This window comes from Scedosporium apiospermum (genome assembly GCF_000732125.1).
Source record: "Scedosporium apiospermum strain IHEM 14462 chromosome Unknown SEQ_SAPIO_0087, whole genome shotgun sequence".
Lineage (NCBI taxonomy): Eukaryota > Fungi > Ascomycota > Sordariomycetes > Microascales > Microascaceae > Scedosporium > Scedosporium apiospermum.
In genome coordinates this window covers 443250-463070 of record NW_015971788.1, presented here as the reverse complement: position 1 = coordinate 463070, position 19821 = coordinate 443250, and the positions used below count along the sequence as shown (strand labels likewise).

General features: G+C 52.5%; 5 protein-coding genes and 2 pseudogenes across 5 annotated transcripts; 3 read left to right on the top strand and 4 right to left on the bottom strand.

Annotated features, from left to right (window-relative positions):
- Nucleotides 1-16: 16 nt before the first annotated feature.
- Nucleotides 17-1072, top strand: SAPIO_CDS2845 (uncharacterized protein; the record flags this gene model as incomplete). Its single annotated transcript, XM_016785765.1, has 4 exons — nt 17-246; nt 337-406; nt 504-951; nt 1020-1072. The coding sequence occupies 4 exons, from the start codon at nt 17-19 to the stop codon at nt 1070-1072; spliced, it is 801 nt and encodes a 266-aa protein (XP_016644547.1).
- A 2065-nt stretch (nt 1073-3137) lies between these two features.
- SAPIO_CDS2844 (uncharacterized protein) lies at nt 3138-3680 on the top strand (the record flags this gene model as incomplete). The annotated part of the gene is made up of 3 exons (XM_016785764.1): nt 3138-3147; nt 3224-3336; nt 3411-3680. 3 exons carry the CDS (start codon nt 3138-3140, stop codon nt 3678-3680), a joined length of 393 nt encoding a protein of 130 aa, XP_016644546.1.
- Nucleotides 3681-4843: 1163 nt separating this feature from the next.
- SAPIO_CDS2843 lies at nt 4844-8686 on the bottom strand (annotated as a pseudogene; the record flags this gene model as incomplete).
- A 752-nt stretch (nt 8687-9438) lies between these two features.
- SAPIO_CDS2842 lies at nt 9439-10893 on the bottom strand (annotated as a pseudogene; the record flags this gene model as incomplete).
- A 3637-nt stretch (nt 10894-14530) lies between these two features.
- On the top strand, nt 14531-16358 carry SAPIO_CDS2841 (Uncharacterized protein; the record flags this gene model as incomplete). The annotated part of the gene is made up of 4 exons (XM_016785763.1): nt 14531-14590; nt 14687-14984; nt 15037-16284; nt 16351-16358. 4 exons carry the CDS (start codon nt 14531-14533, stop codon nt 16356-16358), a joined length of 1614 nt encoding a protein of 537 aa, XP_016644545.1.
- A 157-nt stretch (nt 16359-16515) lies between these two features.
- SAPIO_CDS2840 (Uncharacterized protein) lies at nt 16516-17633 on the bottom strand (the record flags this gene model as incomplete). The annotated part of the gene is made up of 2 exons (XM_016785762.1): nt 16516-17473; nt 17563-17633. 2 exons carry the CDS (start codon nt 17631-17633, stop codon nt 16516-16518), a joined length of 1029 nt encoding a protein of 342 aa, XP_016644544.1.
- Nucleotides 17634-18269: 636 nt separating this feature from the next.
- Nucleotides 18270-19291, bottom strand: SAPIO_CDS2839 (Acetolactate synthase small subunit, mitochondrial; the record flags this gene model as incomplete). The annotated part of the gene is made up of 2 exons (XM_016785761.1): nt 18270-18450; nt 18519-19291. The coding sequence occupies 2 exons, from the start codon at nt 19289-19291 to the stop codon at nt 18270-18272; spliced, it is 954 nt and encodes a 317-aa protein (XP_016644543.1).
- Between the last annotated feature and the right edge of the window lie 530 nt (nt 19292-19821).

Sequence of the window (19821 nt, the reverse complement as noted above, 5' to 3'; positions counted from 1 at the left end):
AGCACCGCCATGAACGATGAATAGCTTCCGGAGCCTCTCCTGGCGCCTGCAGCAGTCGCAGCGGGCCCTCGCCTGCTTCGCTCGCCAGAATGCCCGCCAACAATCCCGACAATGGGCCCAGTCCGGCTTCCGTCGCCATGCCTCGAGCACTACACCACCGCCCAAGACGACACCCCATAGGCCCACGGCCGAGGAGACAATAGCACAAGTGCGCGAACATTATAAGCAGAAGAACCGAACGACTAGGTACGTTTGTTTTTTGGAGCCTCGCATTTGTGGAGGAATGAGTTCGGGACCAGTGCCGAGAAGTTCGCTGATCTTGGGCGTATCGTGCAGTTATTATACGCTTAGTGTCATCCTGGCGACGGTCGCGCTCTCCTACGGCTCGGTGCCTTTGTATAAGATGGTGGGTTCTTAATTTATATTATTTTTGTCCTCTTTGGGAAACCGCTTGATCGGCTCGTTTTACTCCTTGCGAAGCCTAACAATTCCCTCCGCCACAGATATGCCAAACGACCGGATGGGGTGGCCAACCCGTCCGCGCCCACTCCGGCCCGGAAGACGCCGAAGAGCTCGCCAGCCGCCTCAAGCCCGTCACTGACGCCCCCCGAATACGCGTAACCTTCGCCTCCTCCGTCTCCGACGTCCTACCGTGGAAGTTCACCCCGCAGCAGAAGGAGGTGCGCGTGCTCCCCGGCGAGACCGCGCTGGCCTTTTACACGGCGACGAACACGAGCGACCAGGACATCATCGGCGTCGCGACGTACAGCGTCACCCCCGCGCAGGTGGCGCCGTACTTTAGCAAGATTCAGTGCTTCTGCTTCGAGGAGCAGAGGCTGAATGCGGGCGAGACGGTGGATATGCCTGTGTTTTTCTATCTCGATCCGGATTTGTTGAATGATTTCAACATGAGGAATGTTAAGACTGTTACCTTGAACTATACTTTCTTCAGTAAGATCTCCCCCTCCTCCATCTCCTGACACCTTCTCGAGTGTCTTTTTTCTAACTGTCAAATGCAGAGGCGCGATATGACAACAATGGCAAGTTTGTGGCGCCACCAAGTCCGGAGTAAAAGAAGCCCGTCCAAGGGTGGGTATGTATTGTATATAGATGCTCAACTGTATGAATAACTGGATAATCACTCCCCTTATATACTAGAAGGAAAAGGCATTATAGACGAAAACTGGATTTTGCAAATTATCCTCTGTATTGACAACGTTATGCCAAAATCACGAACTGATTGGCGTTCTTGGAAGACATGTCGTAGACCTTGACCATTCTTGAATTCTACCCTCAGCCATTGAAATTGATTTAACTTATACAATGCAAGTAATAACCGCTGGTTAACAAATTGACTTCATTAGAGTGTAATAGTTTATTACATACCTCAGTACTGAAGTAATAGATCTAAAGAGGTACGACTTCACCAACTTCATCTCTTGTGTGCTGCTGCCTAACTGCCGGCCCATGAAAACGAAATATCGCTACTCAACACCCAGCATGAGGCTGGCAGATGGGCTAAGCTTCCTTACAAATATAAGGGGCCTGGTTCTTATGTAGGATACTCCCAAGCTTGTGATGATTCTCCAGCAACATTATACCAGACGCCCGAGTTTCGAAGTCTCCCAAGACAGTGAGTTCTTACATCTTAACTAGCAAGATTGCTCCAAACAATTTTCGAACTTATGGATAAATACTGACAATCACGTAGAAAATTCTATTGAATCGCCATGTGCCATTGGGACCGAGTCCTATGCACGAAGTGCAACGGTGTGATCAAGGAAACTTGTTCTCCATGTACAACGGGTGGCCATAGGATATACTCTGCTGGCTCAACTGTGGCTATCACTTATGGCACATGCTCCAACTGTTACCTGCCCACGCCTTGAGACCAGTAGCCGTCGCTCTCATTATTCGAAGAGGCAGTCCAATAGAGCAAGAAAGGGATATAGGATGAAACATGTTATAGACTTGAGATTGAGATTGCCAGTTATCCGCAACACGCCTGTTCATCGTCGGGGGATTCGCGGGTTGTAATAGCGCGGCACCTTTCCATCGATGTGATCGACGGTGAAAGGTGGTCGGCTTCCTAGCCCAGTATCGTTGTGGATTTCTCGGATTTTGTCGTTGATTACTTTGCCCATCCCTCCCACTGCCAGGTTCACGCTCTTCTTCTCGCTGAGGTAGACTAGAATGACAGGAAGATCTTTCTGGTCTATGTGTGCTGTGTCGGGGTCGTAAAGGTCGTGAAATATGTCGAATACAATAAACGTTCGTGCATTCCATCTCTCCTTCACGAGAAATCGGGGTTCTAGAGGTTCATCGTCGAGCGAAATCAGGTTGGACTCCTTTATCAGTCCAAGCGCAATGTTGATCACCTCCTCCGGAGAGTCCCATGCCTTCGCCCAGTGTTGGCCTTTGTTTGACGCGTTGACCACTACCCGAGTCGGCTGGATTTCCCTCTCCATCTGGCGGTTGAGGTTCGTATGGCGAATTATCGAGAAGGTTCAGGCAATGCCGCAGCGGTGCGGGTTCAGCTTGGTCTCGGCGCCGTTGACGTTTCTGAGCGGTGAGTTAATAGGATTTCGGGTTTCTGTTGTGTAATAGTTTTAATTCGAAAGCTGAAGAATGCCGCTTACATTTGATATTTTTTTTTGACACTGTACCTGGAGGAAGGTTTAAACAAAGTGATGTTTACGCAGGCGAGGCGTTGGACACCATCTCGAGGCTTGATGGCCCGTTGACCTGAGTGCCGCAGTATATTTACCGGTCCATGGAGCTTTGGAGAAACGGAACTAAGACATCAGGGGTTTTCTTTTTATCTTCTTCGTCCTTTGAAGGAAGGAAAGGCGCCCGTTTTCGAGTGAACGAGTTTGGGGATGAGGACCTGTCCACCGAAGGTGAGATGCCTCGATAAAGCGATTTCGTTGTAACCGGGCATTGACATCGGCCCCACCCAAGCTTTTATGTCAGCTCCTTCTGGGTCATCCAAAAATTAGTCACGTGCTCAGGGCCACCAGCGCAATTATCACTTTGTTTTTAAAACCCACAGAAGAATATCCCTCCCAGAAATTTCCTCCGTTCAACCCCATCCCGAGTCTACTAACCACCACAACTCTAGATCACCAGCCGACAAAATGAAGAACGGTGAGTAGCAAATTCTGAAAGAGCCTCACAATCGATCGCGTTGAAAGTTCCAAATACTGATGGAAATGATTTCCAGCTTCCCACAACTCCAGGCGCAAGTCGCGCAAGGCTCACTTCGATGCCCCCTCCAGCGTTCGTCGTGTCATCATGAGCGCTCCCCTCAGCAAGGAGCTCCGTGAGAAGCACAACGTAAGAGATATCCCTCGATCCTTGCCTACTACAAGGCATTTTCCCCAGTCGATGCGCTAACTGAGCTTGTGCAGGTCCGCTCCATCCCCATCAGGAAGGACGACGAGGTCACCATTGTCCGTGGTTCGTTCAAGGGTCGCGAGGGCAAGGTCACCTCCGTGTACCGCCTCAAGTACGTGATCCACGTCGACCGCGTCACCCGTGACAAGGCCACCGGCCAGAGCGTCCCCGTCGGCATCCACCCCAGCAGCGTCGTCATCACCAAGCTCAAGATCGACAAGGACCGTGAGGCCATCCTTGAGAACATCAAGCGCGGTCGGGAGACGCGCACCAAGGACGAGTAAATCCTGCTCCCTTTCACAAAAGGAAACAACAAAAACAAAAAAACCATTGGCCCATGGAATGAATTGACGGCATCTCTTTCGCAAACTTGAATTCTGGTTCATATCATGATTTCCCCCTCAAGGAAGCGATGACTTGACGAGGAGGGGAGGGGACGAAGTGAAGATACCAAAAATCGGAGTTTGGTATGGAAAAAAAAGAGAAGGGAGGGACAAGGTTCGTCGGGAGGGGTTCTTTTTTTATGTGGTCTGGTCTTTTTCTTCGTTCCCGACGATACCTCTTGGCGTTCAAGCGTTTTCGACCCGGCATGACATGGCATCAGCATATAGGCCTTGGCCTCGAGACGGGAGCTCTCATTTTTTTACGTCTCTCCCTCGAGGCCAAGCTAGACTTTTGTTTTCAGAGAATTGAAAGAGATGAGATATTCTCAATGGCCATTTCACATCGCCTCGTCTTTGTGAAGTGCTCCATGGGAGGTCCTCCCGAAGCCGATTCTCTGGCCTTCGTAGGCTGGCATTTCCCCAAAAGCCAGGTTTTCACTAACCCTACAGCAGAACATCCACATCGTGCAGTCATTGCTCAACAGCAAGACGTAGAAAAGACGCACAAACCCCCCGCAAAGGTAAAGATGGGAAAAGAAAAATAGTTCCCGAAACCCCCCCGCCAGGATATCTCCTCGTCATCCACTTAGATCGATGGATCCCGAGGTATACGACTGGCGAAGAGTAAATACTTGGTACAGTGGGTTGACACCGGCTTTTCCGGACCCTGCTGGACTTTTGCTTTCTTGCCCGAAGATGTTCACCGAGGTTGTTTCGATGAGGATGGAATTTTGATGGTGAGATACATGAAAAATGCTATAACTCTTGTAGATTTAAGTCATGGGAGCGTTCTCGGGCGATGTAGAACTTGACTACAACCAACCTTCCCTAAGAGAACAAGACTTTCTTCTAACATTGTTTCTTTTTTCTGTTTCAAACGTGGATCTTGGCAATTTAAATAATAAGATCTATAACCGCTTTTATCATTCCTAATGATGGACGAGGTATAATGACTTTTTAAACCAGACCACATGGCCTACAAACTGCAGTTCTAAACCCAAGCAAAAACTTGAAGAAAACGACAAACCTATCCCATGAAATCATCTCAATCTACTTCATATGCTTCACCTCCTCCCCCTAGGCTTCCCAACTCCTCCCCCATTAAACCCTCCACGCCTCTTCTCAACACCCAATCCCCTCCGTCCAGCAGCGATGCCTCCCTTCCCACTCATCCCTCCCCGGCCATGCCCATGTCCACCCCGTCCGCGTCCACCATTAAACAGTCGACCCCTACCCCTGCCGCCCCTCGGCGACTTATTCAGCCTCTCCTTCACAGCCATAGCATCGTCCCGATCCATCTCCTCATCGTCATCGTCATCGTCACCCCCTCCGCTGCGCTTATTCGAAAACTTGAGCTTGCCGCCGCGCATCCTTCGTGCGGCATCTTTCCCCTTGAGCGCGGCGACGTACGCGCCAACACCGGACTCTCCGCCGGCGCCCGATGCGTCGTCAACGTCCATGGCGTCTCCCCCTTCGTCGTCCCGTCCGAGGATGAGCTTGCCGTCGAGATCGAACTTGGCCTTCGACTTGGTGGGTTGGCGCATGCGAACGGGCTTCGTCGTGGAGATGTTGGCGAGGGCGCGCTTGTCGAGGAGATCGAGGGGTTCGTCCTCGTCTTCGATAATGTAGGCCCGACCTCCCTTTTCTCTCTTACTCCTAGGCGCCTTGTTTCGGTTGCGGTTCGCACCTTCGTCACCCTCGGCATCTGATCCGTCCGATGAGTCGGAGCTGTAAAGCGCCTCATCGTACTCATTATCGAATTTCCTATCCTGCTGCTCTTCCTCCTCACCGCTCTCACCCTCCTCACCCTCAGCGCCGCCCTCACGCGCACTATCCTTCTTGCGCTTAGTCCGCTCCTTAGTCTTGCGGATGTTAACGACGAGCTTCCTGTCCGACTCAGGGCAGTTATCGTGCACGACGCCATAGCCGAAGCGGCGCATCATGCGCTCGACGATGTGCTTGACCTTGGCCTTAAAGTGACCCTTGTGCTCGTGGCTCCAGACGATCAGGTTGGGCACCAGCGTGGGCATGCGCGCGAGCATGAGGTCCTGCGGCAGGCGGAGCACGCAGATCTTGATGAACCCCAGCACGCTCTTGACGATCTCGCGATTATTGGACGTAAGGAACAGGTCCATCGTCTCAACGAGGTCCGTGAGCGTCTGGGTGCTCAGCTGCTCGTGGAACTCGTAGAGGATACGGCTCAGCGCCGTGATAGACGCCGAGATCATGTGCGGCGTGCTGCCCGCGAGACCGGCGCTCACCATGGTGAAGTACTCCTCGATACTGGCGGTCACGGGTGGTGCGTCATTAGGCATGTGAGACACCTTGCTATTGTCCACGACGGCGCCCTTGTAGGTCTCGAGCTGGTTGCCCATCTGGACCAGAAGGCTGTAGGCGGTTTCCCGCGCGCGTTCGTTGTTCTCCTTGCAGCAAATGACGACCTCGCTCAGGATCTGGGGGATGAAGTGGAGGGATGTGCTGGGGATGAAGGGGATCAGGGCAGAGATAGCGGCGAGCCTTTCCCGCCTAGCGGGGGCAGAGACTTTTTCGGAGTTGGCGATTAGGAGGGCCTGGAGCTCGCCGTTGCGTTCTTGGAGGGCGAGCTTGCCGATCTCGGACTCGGCAAGGCGCGGGATGAGCTTGTAGGCCTTCTTTTGCAGTTGGGGCTCGGCCTCCCTGGCGATGACGACGGCGGCGATCTCGAAGAGCGCGCCGTAGCTCTCTCGGGGGAGGTAAGGTGACATGGTGATGACGAGGTCCATTAGAGTGTTGCTCGTAGAGGGCATCTTGTCCTCCTGCTTCTGGCCCTTGGGCTTCTCCTTGGGAGGCTCTTGCTGGAGCTCGGCGGCGAGGAGCTTGGAAACACGGTCGAAAGTTTCCATGAGTTCGCTGTTTGGGGTTATGCTGAGGAACGCGTTGATCGTTTGTAGGATAGGGCCGCGAGATTGAGGTAGAGTTTGTGTGTAGACGTTGAATAGAACAGCCAACATATTGGCGGCGAAAGTGCCCAGGTACTCGAGGTTCGCCTTCGCTTGAGCTCTTGTAACGCGGCTCTGGAGAATCAAGTCGTCCTCTTCCTCCTCGATAGAAGCGATTGCTTGGTTCGAGTCCACGAGCATCCTCAGCGCCCTGCAGACATCTAACCTCAAGTCAACCTGCTGATATAGAATATTCGCCAGGATCTCAGCGAAGCCCTGGTCAAACGCCTCCGTCAAATCTAGAGGAAGGTCGCAGTACCCCGGAAGGATGGACCAAACCTGATTGACCAAAGTCTCGAAGATCTTAACCTCCATCGTCTTCTCGGCCTGGCCGTGGTCGAGAACCCGCTGGAACATGGCTTGACTTAGCGGCACCATCTCAGACTTAAAGTGCGCCAAGTTCGTGTTGCTCACGTAGTCACGGAGGATGGGCATCATCCAAGCACGTCCGGGCTGGCCCTTAACGGGCTTAGTGAGGTTTAGGGGAAGGACGGAGAGCACGGCCTCGGGGCCCATGGATCGGACAGCCTTTCCGATGACCTCATCGGCCTGCTTCTTCTTGTGGAAGGAGTCGTTGCCCCTGATCTCGCCGATAAGCCTCGTGATGTTCAGCATGATGGGGTACGCCGCCCACCGCAGCGAGTCGTACATGGCGCCGAGGACGCTAAAAGTCTCCAACCACGCGGCTTGGTACTGAACGCTCAAAAGCGATTCCGCTTGCCTGGCAATCTTCTCGAGGATTTTCTGGTCGTAGATAGAGGGCTCGAGGATAACTTGCCTAGGAACGCAAGTTGCCATGAAAGACACTAGGCACTCCGAGGCAGAAATGCGGATATTTTGGGAGGGAGTCTCGAGGAACTTGGACACCATTATGAAGAGATCAGGGAGCTTTTGGAACGTCTCGTCTGGTTCAACCTGGGCAGATACGTCGTAACCCCTCGACAAGATAGCCAACCACGGGGGTACGAGTTGAGTATCGTTCGGCGCAGGTTGCAGCTCGGAAATAATCTCCATCAAGCGCGGGAGCTTGGAAGAAGATACCTCATCGGCCATGCCGGAGAAGATCATCTCGAATATATCAAAGGTAGCCATAGTCATATGTTCATTTCCAGACTTGGCGATGCGCAGCAGAAGCTCGCAGAGCGGCTCGATCTGCTTGCTCGGCCAGCCACCACTCGAGCTCGCGATGGCCTTGATCAGTTGCAGGGCATGTACGAGAGCCGGGTCCTGATCGGTAGAGTTTTTGTGTTTCCTCTGTCGGGCGGCGGCCTCGGCGAGGTTTTCTAGGTGTTTCATGGCGCTGTGCGCGCACATATCGGAGGCGGGGTGGTCGAGCGAAGGGCTGGGAGGCGGTGTCTTAAGGACGTGCTTCAACGCATCTAACGCTCTCTTGCGGACCTTGGGCTTCGGGTTCAGCGAGAGGTTCAGAAGGTCGAAGACGGCCATTCGAGGCCCGATCTGGGACACGGAAAGCTCCCACGCAGACGAGTCCTGGGCGAGCAGGAGCGACTCGAGACAGCCGATGGACGACCGGAGGAGGATGGCTTCGGCATCTTTGCGCTGTAGTAAGGGGGCGAGAACGGTGAGGATCTGGGTGAATTTGGCCCTGAGGAGGGGCTGCGGGGCGAAGGGCGTAACGACGTCGAGGAGGTAGACTACGGAAGTGAGGATCTCGGTATTGTTGGCATTGCTCGGTTGGTTTAGGAGAGCCAGGAGGGCGGCGAAGTAGCTTGTGGCCGTCTGGGGTGTCTTTTGCTCTTTTAACGTCGCCTCGACAGCTTCGAGGATCAAAGAGTTCTGCAGCCCAGTTAGCTCCAATGACCATAGCGGACTTTGGGTGTAAGTGGGTAAATCCTTTACCTTTTGCTGACTTTGAAGACCGGGGGACTTGATCTTGTCAAGCTTCTCTTGAAGCGTCGGGCTGGCCATCTTGGAATTGGCCTGCGTTTGTGCGCTTCTACGGTCTTAAAGTTGGGGTGTTGTTGGAGGCTTTCTCTCAACTTCCGGCCCCTCTGCTGAAGGCGGTGGGCTACAAAATATTTTTTTTCCTTAATTTTTTTTTTTTCCCTGCCGGTTTCCCACTTTTTTTTGTCGGTCAAAAAACTGTGAAGCAAGTGTCAACGGCAATATAGCAGCTGATGGCATTTGGCTTTGGCCGCCAGGGTCTCTAGGGTCCCTTATCGATAAGCTAGTGTGGGGGAAACCAGTTTGACTTGAAGCCAGTCCAAGTGTCAGGCTCATTCATCATGGATCAAATCGAGGGTTCAGAAATGATCTCAACTCAGTGTAACATTGAGATCGATTAAACATCCCGACAATTGCGACATTGGTCAATTCGATGCTTATTTATGTTGATGTTATTTCAAGAGTTTATGTGAATATGCTCTTCAGTCTGTGCTCAACTATGTCGAAGCCCTATTTACTCCTCCCCCCAAACCAATCGCAGAAAATCCAACCCATCCTAAGCTTGATCCCCAAGTTCCCAAATTCATGACTTCGTGAAGACTCCATCTCTAAATGCAAGAAAATTGCGCTGAATACATCAATATATAATACAGATCAAGCAAAATGAAGCCGAGATGATAAACTAAAACAGTGCACCGAGAACATATAGCAAAGAAAAGAAAAAAAATATAGGGCAAAAGGAGACGTCCATACCCCGAAAAGAGGGACACCGTATCTTAAGATGTCACAAGATCCGGAGGTATAGGTGTGTCTTTCCTCTCACCGCTCCGGTCCTCATCCGCTTCACTCGCTTCACTCCGCGCAAGACTCGCCGCCCTCGTCGCCCTCGTCACCGAAAAGCCCGACTGGCTACTCTGCACCAAGGGCGTAAGCTCATCCAGCTCCATCTCATGAGGAGTCACGGACCGGCTGCTGTTCGCCGATAGGAAGCTACTCGAATCCGACATTTCGATGTCCTCGCGCTCCGGCCCAGAGTCCTCCTGGCTACAGAGGCTCGGCGTTGAGTCGGAGACGTAAATGGTCGGCTGAGGGTAGACCGAAGAGTGAGTCGCCGAAGCAACGGATCTCAGTGGCGTCGTAGGGGTTGCATTCTTCGCCTTTGCGGCCGCTTCGGCAGCGCGAAGCGCCGCGATGGCGCCACCGACTTCTTCATCGGGGTCGTCGTCTTGATTGATGGTCCAAGTCCAATGGCGCCTCTTTCCCTTCCTCTTTCGCTTGCGGATACCTGCCGAGGCCGTGAGGGGCGAGGAGGTTCCGAGTCCAGCCATCTTGCGTCTCATGTCTTCCAAGGGACCCGGAGTCATGCCGCCATCCCTCGTCTCGCCGCCAACAGCGGAGGGTATTTCAACCTCGACTGTGGGCAAGACTTGAGGGATGGGGTCTGGGGACATGGGTGAGGGCGACGCATCCTCGGAAAGGAGGTCGACGTGCGAGAAGATGTACTTGCTATTAACGATTGTTTGTTCGAGGGGGCTATTGTAGCCGACACGCTTTGCCGCCCTCTCTTGTAGACGTAGAGATTGTCTTCGCGGCGAGGGAGGCACGCGAGCACTGGAGGGAGGAAGAGGAGAGTTGCGGAGGATGCTGTGGAGAGATCGCGGGTGTGTGTAAGGTGGCGGGTGGGCTTTGTAGATAGGGCCGCTTCTCCCCTGACGTGGGGTTGTGGGCACTGCCGTTAGGCATGGCGTTGTGACCTCGTTGTTGCTAACACTGAGCTTCCTAGTCATATCGGAAGGCGCAAAAGAAAAGCATGGAGTGTTGGGGTCGACCGGGCCGGCAGAAAGAGGAGGAGTGCTGGTCATTGTGCTGGGAAAGACGAACTCGGGGTTGTTCATGGGAGACTTTGGGTGGGCCGTGAGAGGCGTCTCGGGGTATGTCGGTCCATGGGGGATATAAGGCGTGACTGTCCGTTTGGTGTCTTCGGTAGGTTTGAGTCCCACCGTTTGGATCTGAAGGGGTCGCCGAGTCTTGATGGCGGTAAGAGGTTCCGCTTGTACGGGAGTCTTGCGGTCGATGACGGTGGCGTAGACATTGGAGAGCGTATTGAAAGCGGTCGGGTCCTTTGGATTGACCATGACAATTTTCCTCGAGGAAGATATTTTGGAATGAGGAACTTGAGTAGTGTTGATCTGGAGGGCTGGCCTCCTGGGCTTACTTGGTTGAGAAGCCATCACGGCGAAGAGGGGCTTGGGTATCAAATTGGCCAGACTTTTAGACGTGCAAGTTGGAAAGTGCCAGTAATGGTTTGATCGGAACTGGGGTGACGAAAAGCCCTTATGACGCCTCGTATTAAAATAAGACGAAAGTGATGGCTCGTTAACAAACAAAGAGGCGGGCAGGGCGATCGAAGGAAGCGGAGGCTGAGCAGTGCTGTTGGGTCAAAGTGGAAGAAGCTAAAGCCAACAGCTGGCAACGTCGAAGCCACGGTATGACAATCCGATAAAAATAAAAAAGGATAGGCTGATCAACAGACCCGGATCCTAAGATCAAACCCTAAAACAATAATAATAGCAACTCACGATCAAGAGTTGGGGGCGGAGAAGACAGACGAGGTGGAAGGGGGACTCGGCGTCTATTTAAGAAACAAGAGAAGAAAAACAGACTAACAGTCGACCCCTCACGACCATGGGTCTGTCACACATTCACACACTCTGCGGGCTTGGGAAAAAAACAGAAAGCACTTGATTGACGCCCGCGGGGTGTGAAGGATCCGAGTATCGTATCGAGGGAAGGGTGGGTGATATGTACCATGCTGCATGCTGCATGTCGTGGTGGGAATATTCTCACTCGAATCATCTAATGTATTTCTTGTTTATACTCTTTATTTCGCAATTGATGTGCTCGCCTACTCTGCCGCTTCGTTCCATAGTTAAAGGAACAAAACAAAGAAGATAATTAAGTGAAATTGCCGGGAGAAAGTGACTCGGACTTGATCTTTCATTCCATGTTCCCTCATCAGAGACCTGCAATGTGACGAGAAAATGAGGGTGGCGCACTGGCACCCCAGCGTCCCAAGGCCTTAATTCGTGCTTCCTAGACGCGACCGAAGGATCTCACAGGCTCCACATATTTTCATTCCCCCAAGGGGGTCCAGGGTCTCGAGGGAGAGAGAGACTGGGACAGCAAAACGAACCTCGGGCCTGGGCCATGGAGTGATGAGTGATGTGTGATGGGCGCCTGCTCGAATATCACCAGTGGTCAGGGTCACAACCGAGAGAAAAAGAGCACATCGGAAAACCTCAGCGAGCTGCCATCCCTGGCCTATGGTTGGTGAGGATCGTGCAGGGGACCAGCGATAGCGGCATGCAGGGTGATGGTCGCAAGCGCCAACCAGATCCGGTCTTGGCCGGAAGTGGCATGGATCGTCGCCAATGATGGTTCGAGGCGGGCGGCTGTTTGGGTGTGTTGACTGGTTTTGGCGGCTATTGCCTACAGCAAGCCAGAACAACCCCGCCTTTCGATGAGGAGGAGAAAGGACATGGGATGGGTGATGGGTGATGAGAGGGAGGGATCCATCCTTCCATCGGCCTCCCCATCAATCGGGACTCGGAAACCAAAACCCCGGTGACTGATTGTCGAGGCCCATTCCCCGAAAGAGGCTGGCAATTATTGCCAATATTGCCAAGGCCAAGTCTGTGTCCTGTCCCAATCTGACGGAGGCTCATCACAGATTCACAGACAAGAACGAACCCCTGGCGTCAATGGCGGCTCTGTTATTGCCAATGGCGGCTGCGTTCTGGTTAGATTCGGTCGCCGGAGCAAGTTGTTGAAATACTTGAAATACTGCAGATACAACAGCCCCGGACCAACCAGCGAACTTCGTTGAATGGCTTCATGCGTTCCTACTTCTTGGTCTTTTTGATGCTTGGGCAACTTGGTCTTCCTCATATTACATGCAAAGTCTTACCGGATCACCACAATGCTGCTTGTCTTCGCGAACATTTGACGGGAACAAGCCTGCTCTCTTATACCAGTATCAAAGAACCCCACCTCCATGAATACAAAAGAGCCAGAAAATAAATAAATAGAAAAAGGGCAAAAAGAAAAGAAAAGAAGAAAAGAACGGGGGAAACAGACCTCGGTTGGGCCGATCCAACTGGGTTCGCTTGCTGCCCCGAATTAGTGATTCCCCGCCAACCCCAATCTGGACCAGGCTTTACTGCCTGGAGGCGGCTCGTGAGATTCCCAGCCCGAAAGTTCCAACTGCAATCTCCCCAAGATACAGGTGAGGAGTGAAGAGGGATTAACTGATAACAGGTAGGAATCAAGACCGATTTCCACAAAATCCATGGACAGGGGATATTACAGAGGATCCCGGTTCATTTCTTTCACGTGTTGGCATCGACATGTATGGGACCAGCCCTACTCCAGAACCTGCACCCGCAACACTGGGCCACACAAGTTTTGATCCCCCATTATCGCTTGACCGCCTCCTCTCTATCCCCAACACTTTCGTCTTCGTGACGGCAGTTCGAATACAGTCTAGTCTGTAAGCATTGAGGATGCGGCACTCTCGCTCTCGTCTCTCACTCCTCGTATCCTCTCAGCTGGAGGACTTGGTCTGCCTCTACTACTGTAGCCTTCGTTGACGATATTCCCTCGTCCAGCCATCCTCCTCGGAAATCCCGAATGCATTATAATTTGCAACGCCCCACACTTCAGAGAAGCGTAACACAAGAGGGACTAACCTCAAAGGGTAGGCTAGGCTTTCCTCGCAAGTCCCTCTTCTCTCCCGCCCACCGAATGCTCGAAATGTTAGCCAGGCGGCGTCCACCATCGGACTTGGCTTTTGTGCCTCTTTGCTCTATGGGAGAAGTTTAGCGAGGGGTATCTCCGGACTAGTTCTCCTTGGCGATAGTCCTGAGAGATATTCCGTCAGTTTGTCTGGTGCTTGTTGAGTAATAAGGGTGTCGAAGGAGAGAGGGAGCCCATCTTCAATCTAATCACATATCATTTTGACGTGGAGGCTCTTATCCTGCAGCCAGCATTCTCTAAGATTCACTAGGCCCCCATCCCAGAGTATACGTATCTTTGCAATTTGAAGTATCGGTAGATCGGGAACTCGGCTCACGGCTATGCCAGGGGGAGGATGGCCAGGCTGCTGGGGTGCTCAGCTGCGATGTTTGGTTGTGATGCCGCAATAATAATTAGGGTCGGTCTCTAGAATTGATCAGTACCTTCCGGACCAAGACGTTGGCAAATGGTTATTTTACACAAGGAAACACATCTTTTTTTTTTCCAAGTTATTTTTCACGCAAATAAAGTTCAGTGAGAGGGAACCGGTGGGGAGGGGCTCATCAAAACTTTGTTGATGATGTTCCCATCCAGAATCTCTATTTCTCGGCACCTCCGCTTCTCTTCTGCAGCGCGACAAGATCGGCTCTAAAATGCCCAAATTATCTTCTATCAACTCGCCATGCTTGTGCACAATGTCACTAGATTTTCCTGGGACTTAGGATCCTTAGGTATAGTAGTTGCGGTTGGAAATCAATCGACGAATTGGTTCATTGGGGGCTAGTTTTAGTGATGGATGAGCTACTGTAGCATCAATTTGATCAATTGCAACCGCTAACGCCTATCAAGGACAAGACTAATACAGGGGCTAGCTCCTGCGCCGAGTGCTACGCTAGCGCTGAATGCCACCTCGACTACGACCTGGCTTGGCGATGAAGCATTACTTTCAATCACTGGATTGGTTGACAGTCGCTGTTCTTGCGCAGCTCTCGCCTAAACCCATCGACACCTCAGCTGGTTCTGTCATACGTGAATCTAGACACATAACACGCAGAACTTCCAGACCATGACGGCATGGATCCGCAGCCGCCAAAGCCGCCGAAAAGGAAGAATGATCGAATTATCCTCCAATTTGTAAGATGAACCCTAATAAAGACGTCATCCGCTAGATAATCGACTGAGTCCCCGGAATTTCTCAAACTGATTCACGCCCTCTGGCTGCCTGCCTAGGACTACGACTGCTTCTACGCATCCGTCTTCGAGAACCAGAATCCAGCCCTTAAGACCTTGCCAATCGGCGTCAAGCAAAAGGGCATCTTGGCGACATGCAACTACGTCGCACGAGGCCGTGGAGTTGCCAAGCTTTCTCAAATCTCCGCCGCCAAGAAGGTGTGTCCTGATATCGTCATCATCGATGGCGAGGACTTGACCCCGTTTCGGGATGTGAGCAAGAAGCTATATGCCATGCTTAGATCTCACTCTTGGAATGGAAAGGTGGAGAAGCTTGGTCTCGACGAGGTCTTTATGGGTGAGTTGCCTCATTTCCTTGGATGAAACAACCGTCACTTACACCCTCATAGATGTGACGGACATTATCGACTACAACATGTTTTGTCTAAACCGCGCATCGCTTTCGTCAACCTTTTTCTTCCTTTCCAAGAATGATCCCGAAAAGGGCTTCATATGTGACCTAACCAGGTTCGCGGGCTGCGTTGAGCGCTTCACGGATGACCCCATAGACATGAGCGATCCCCTCAGTGTGAGACTCTTACTCGGTTCTCATCTGGCATATTACCTCAGGATGAAGCTGGAGAACGACTTTGGCTTCACGTCTACTTGCGGCATCTCCACGAACAAGGTCCTTAGTAAGATGGCGGGGAACAGGAACAAACCCAGAAACCAAACTACTCTCCTTGCTCTCAGAGAAGAAGACGTCACCGCTTTCGTAGACCGTCACGTTCTCCGCCAGGTACCTTATATCGGCTTCAAGGCCGCAAGAGCTCTCGTTATGAAGCTAAGACCAGATTTACCTCCTCCCGAGCCCATGTCGCACGACTGTCCCTTGACGGCCGGCGAAGTCCGCTTTTATCCGGGGATGTCACCGGCTCTGCTTGAAAGCATACTTGGAGGCCCTGGAGCCGAAAGGGGAACCGGGGATAGAGTGTGGGGCCTGCTCCACGGCGTGGATGACACCGAAGTGAAGAGCGCAAGCGACATTCCAACACAGATTAGCATCGAAGACACCTACAGACAACCCCTTGATAACCTAGACACCATCACCAAAGAGCTCCACAAGATTTCCAAATCTCTACTCCGCCGGATGCGGGTAGATCTCATGGCCGACGATACTAATCCCCATAGACTATCAACACGGAGATGGATTGCCCGCCCGAGGACGTTACGACTCTCGATAAATGCTCCGATAACGGCCGACCAGTCCTATTTCTCGCGCATCTCCCGCTCTGGACCGCTGCCGGCATTCGCTTTCGGGATAAAGGAAGACCTGGACGAGTTGACCCGCCGCCTCGTCTCCGAGGCTGTCCTGCCATTGCTCAAGAAGTTCCCAACTGGAAGGGACCATAGGTGGGAAATTATGCTTTTGAACATCTGTGCGGCCAATATGGTCTTGACCGGTAGCGATGACGGTGCCGGGATAGGGAGGGATATCTCGGTTATGTTCAAGACGCAAGATGAAGTATTACGGCCCTTCAGGATCCAATCGTCGCCGAAAGAAGTGCAGGGGAAACCACCCCCTACTAGCGACGATTATGATGAGATGGAGGAGGATTGGGAGGCCGTGGGCGATGATTTTAGCGGCTATGAGATATGTCCTCAATGTGGATATAAGATCCCACATTTTGCAGTTGCTGCACATCTAAGATATCACGAACTAGGGGACTAGCATGGATCCTCGTTTACAATAGAATAATAGAATAATGTTGATACATGATATCTCAACGTTGCGTACGATCTACAGTATATCATTGACCTTTTCATCAGGACATTAAAATAATCAGGCACCGTTCCACCATCTCCTAACCCCAACTTAAACTCACCGCCTACCTCGACTGCCTCAAGCTCCGCGATCCAAGCTGCCCCGTCTTCAAGAACCCTCTATTTCCCATCTCCCCTCTCCATCCAATACTCAGCGTCCCAAACACCGTCCTCCCATCAGCCTCATCCGCCACGCTGGCACCCTCCTTCTCCCTCACAACAAAACAAATCTGCTCCACCTCACTTGGATGTAAAACCGGCCTCGGCACCCCTCCCATCTCCCAATTACAATCGCTATACTCTAGCCCATCCCTTAGATCCAGCAGCACGTTCTCCAACTGGATCACGTCCTCGCTGCAATTCTCCAACTGCGCCTCAAGCACCCACCTCCGACTTCTGGGCCCACCGCCTTTGCCTTCCTCCCCTTGACCGCCTACTCTTCTCAACGGTCCCGCTTTCGTTCTCACAATCATCGAAGATTTGCATATGAACTGATACAACTTCCTAAACGTCCTTGTCCGCCCGCTCAACTCCGTCGCCTCGTAGTAACTCACCGTAACGGCAAGTACATGATTTCCCTCCTCTCTCAAATCAAACGACACAATCTTCTGCAGCGTCTCGCCCGGCTCGAGGTCTACGCCCGACGATGAGCCCACTGCGCCGTCGTCGGCGGGGAGGAGGTTCAACTTAGTCACCGTGGAGGAGGCGCCGGGAGTTTTCATCTCGGCTTCGATGCGGACGTCGCGGATGTGTTTTTGTAGAGGGGCGCCGGCGCCGGCTTCGGGTGCGTCGAGGTCATTGTTGGCGCAGAGGGTGCAGCTGAAGGTTTCGCCCACGAAGGCGGAGCCGAAGGAGAGTGGGAGGCTGACGGCTGGGGAGAGGATGAAGGGGTCGGGGTTTGTGTCGGAGCGCGTGTAGGCTAGGGAGGCTTCGGAGGAGGGGGGTTGGATTGTTGTAGTTGTGGGGGTTGTTGCTGTCGGTGGTTGAACGGGGTATTGGACGACGAGGGAGGGTCGCGAGAGCCTTGATTGTGTTAGTACGTTTCTTCTGAGATTCTGCCTAGGAGCTACTGTTCGTTTCGCATGGCCTGCTTGTTGGGCAGGGGGCTTTACCTTAGAACCTTTAAGGATATTGCGTGTGGTTCTTTTATCGGGTCGTGGGAAGGGTACCGTTGGTGGCTCATTTTGATCAATGTGTAGCGAGTTGACGCTCGTTGTCGTTTGGGCGGCGAAGCTGATGATCCGTGACGGGGAGTTTAGAGCTCCTGCAGAAATAGAGGGGAGCTGTTGGAAGTTCAATGCGGGGCTCCACAGGCCGTTGCATTGGATCAATCGGGCAAAATCTCAGCTCAACCCCACCAAAATGTTCAGCATCAAAGTGGACAAAACTGCCATCAATCATTTGAATCAATAGTGCATCGGTCTAATAGACGTCAAGAGCTCTAATACGCAATCCACGTCGATTCGCGTATAGGTAAATGATATATCTAGATAGTGTCGGATGGTCTCGAGCAAGAAGGGACGTACTCCTGCCGACGCCGACATCGGGGGGACTGGTCAACATGAAAAACCAACTCCCACAAATTTAACGCCACCATCTAAGACTCTCTTTGGGGTGCCGATGAAGGAGACATTCACAAAACGGCGAGAAGCAGAGAGGCCAACACGTCAACAAATACAGTAGTTGATCCTAAAAACGCCTAGGATATCCTAACTAACAAACTCCTCTAGGAACCAGAGGCCGTCCGAATCCACGTTGACATAGGATGACTTGAAACTGGGCTAGAAAAATTTCAACATTAAAAAAAAAAAAAATACATTTAACCAGGGGGGAGCTGGCTAGCGTCGACAATCTCATCCGTATCCTTCTGTATAGCGTCATCCTTGGGGTCGAGGAGAGGAGACCTGGGCAGCGCCATGAGGCCGGTGCGGGCCGATTCCAAGAGACCGAAGGGGGTGATAAGCTTCAGGAAGGAGTCGATACGGTCGGGCTTGGCGGAACTACGTTGTTATCAGTTAGTATTTTTCAGGATTACATGGATATGGTGGATGGCGCGGAGATGACTCACACTTCGACGATGCAGCTGTTGGTGCTGATGTCGAGGACCTTGCCTCCGAATTGGTGAGTGAAGTAGGTGATCGACTTGAGATGCTCGTGCTTGTGGCGGAGAGCTTCGCTCATGGCGAGCCTGCTGGGGTGGAAATCCTTGGCAGCCTGGTTGATAGACTGCTCAATTGAGGTATGGGCTTCCTCAGAAGCAGGTTCGGCAGCCGAAATTTCGCGGTGATGGGCGAGCAGCTCCTCGAAGTACTCGGGTCCGAGTATGTTCACCTTGGCTAGGAGAAGCTCCCTCTGCACCAAAGCCGTGTTGGTGTAGTCGAGCACAGCCCACACAGGGACCAAGTCCTCGAGCTGCCTCCTAGCTTGCTCAATGACAGCGTCATGGCCTCGCAGGACGATGGTCATACGGGACAGGTCGTCGACCTCGGTGCTGCAGACGACGAGGGAGTCGATGTTGAAGCCACGAGCAGCAAGAATACCGGATATGCGAGAAAGGACACCGGGTTCGTTCGCTACGAGACAATTGAGGATGTGGCGCTTAGGAGGAGCCGTCGACGGCAGAGGCGTCTCGTAGAGAATGTTAGAGACGGCCGCCTGGGCAGTCCAGGTGGGCGATTCGGCAACGGGGAGGGGGCCGGAGCGAAGGCGGAGGGCCTTGTAGGCGAGGGCGGAAGTCGAAGAGGAAGATGAGCCATTGCGAAGCTGAGTCGCGGAGACGGTCACGGGGGCCTTGGTCGCTGTCCGCAACAGCGGCATCGATAACAGGCGGCGAGACGCCATTTTGCTGACCGGAGGACAAGAACCAGTAGGAAGTTCTTCGTCCGATCAGAAAATGTAGAGTCTCGCAGCCAACGGTGGATAATTTGCCAGTGGTTTGCAAGACCCAATGGCTACCGGGAAAGGGATGGAAGAGGTGAGAGAGCAACACTGACTCACCGTTTTGTTTGGGTGCAGTGTTGGGGAAATTTTGCCGGGGAATGCAAGACCCTCGCTCTCTATCGGCGTATGGAGTTATGTAGTGTTCAGTGGTCCACTAACATTGTTCCTCGGACGTGAGTTTGGAGCTTAACCAGAGTCGGTCTCGCGTGGTCACCAGACCAGTCAAGATCCGGGCCTTCGGGATGCCAGACAGCAGATTCAGCCGAAGAATAGCCAGGAGCTTTCAATTGTACAGTGTGCATTCCCCAAGCAAGAAGTAGACTTGTACCTCGTAATAATCTCCGTTCAAATCAATAAATTATCTCGGCCCATCAATGTATGCCTGGCCTGCCTTGAGCATTCTTCATCAGCCTTAAGGATTTCTCCCCCTA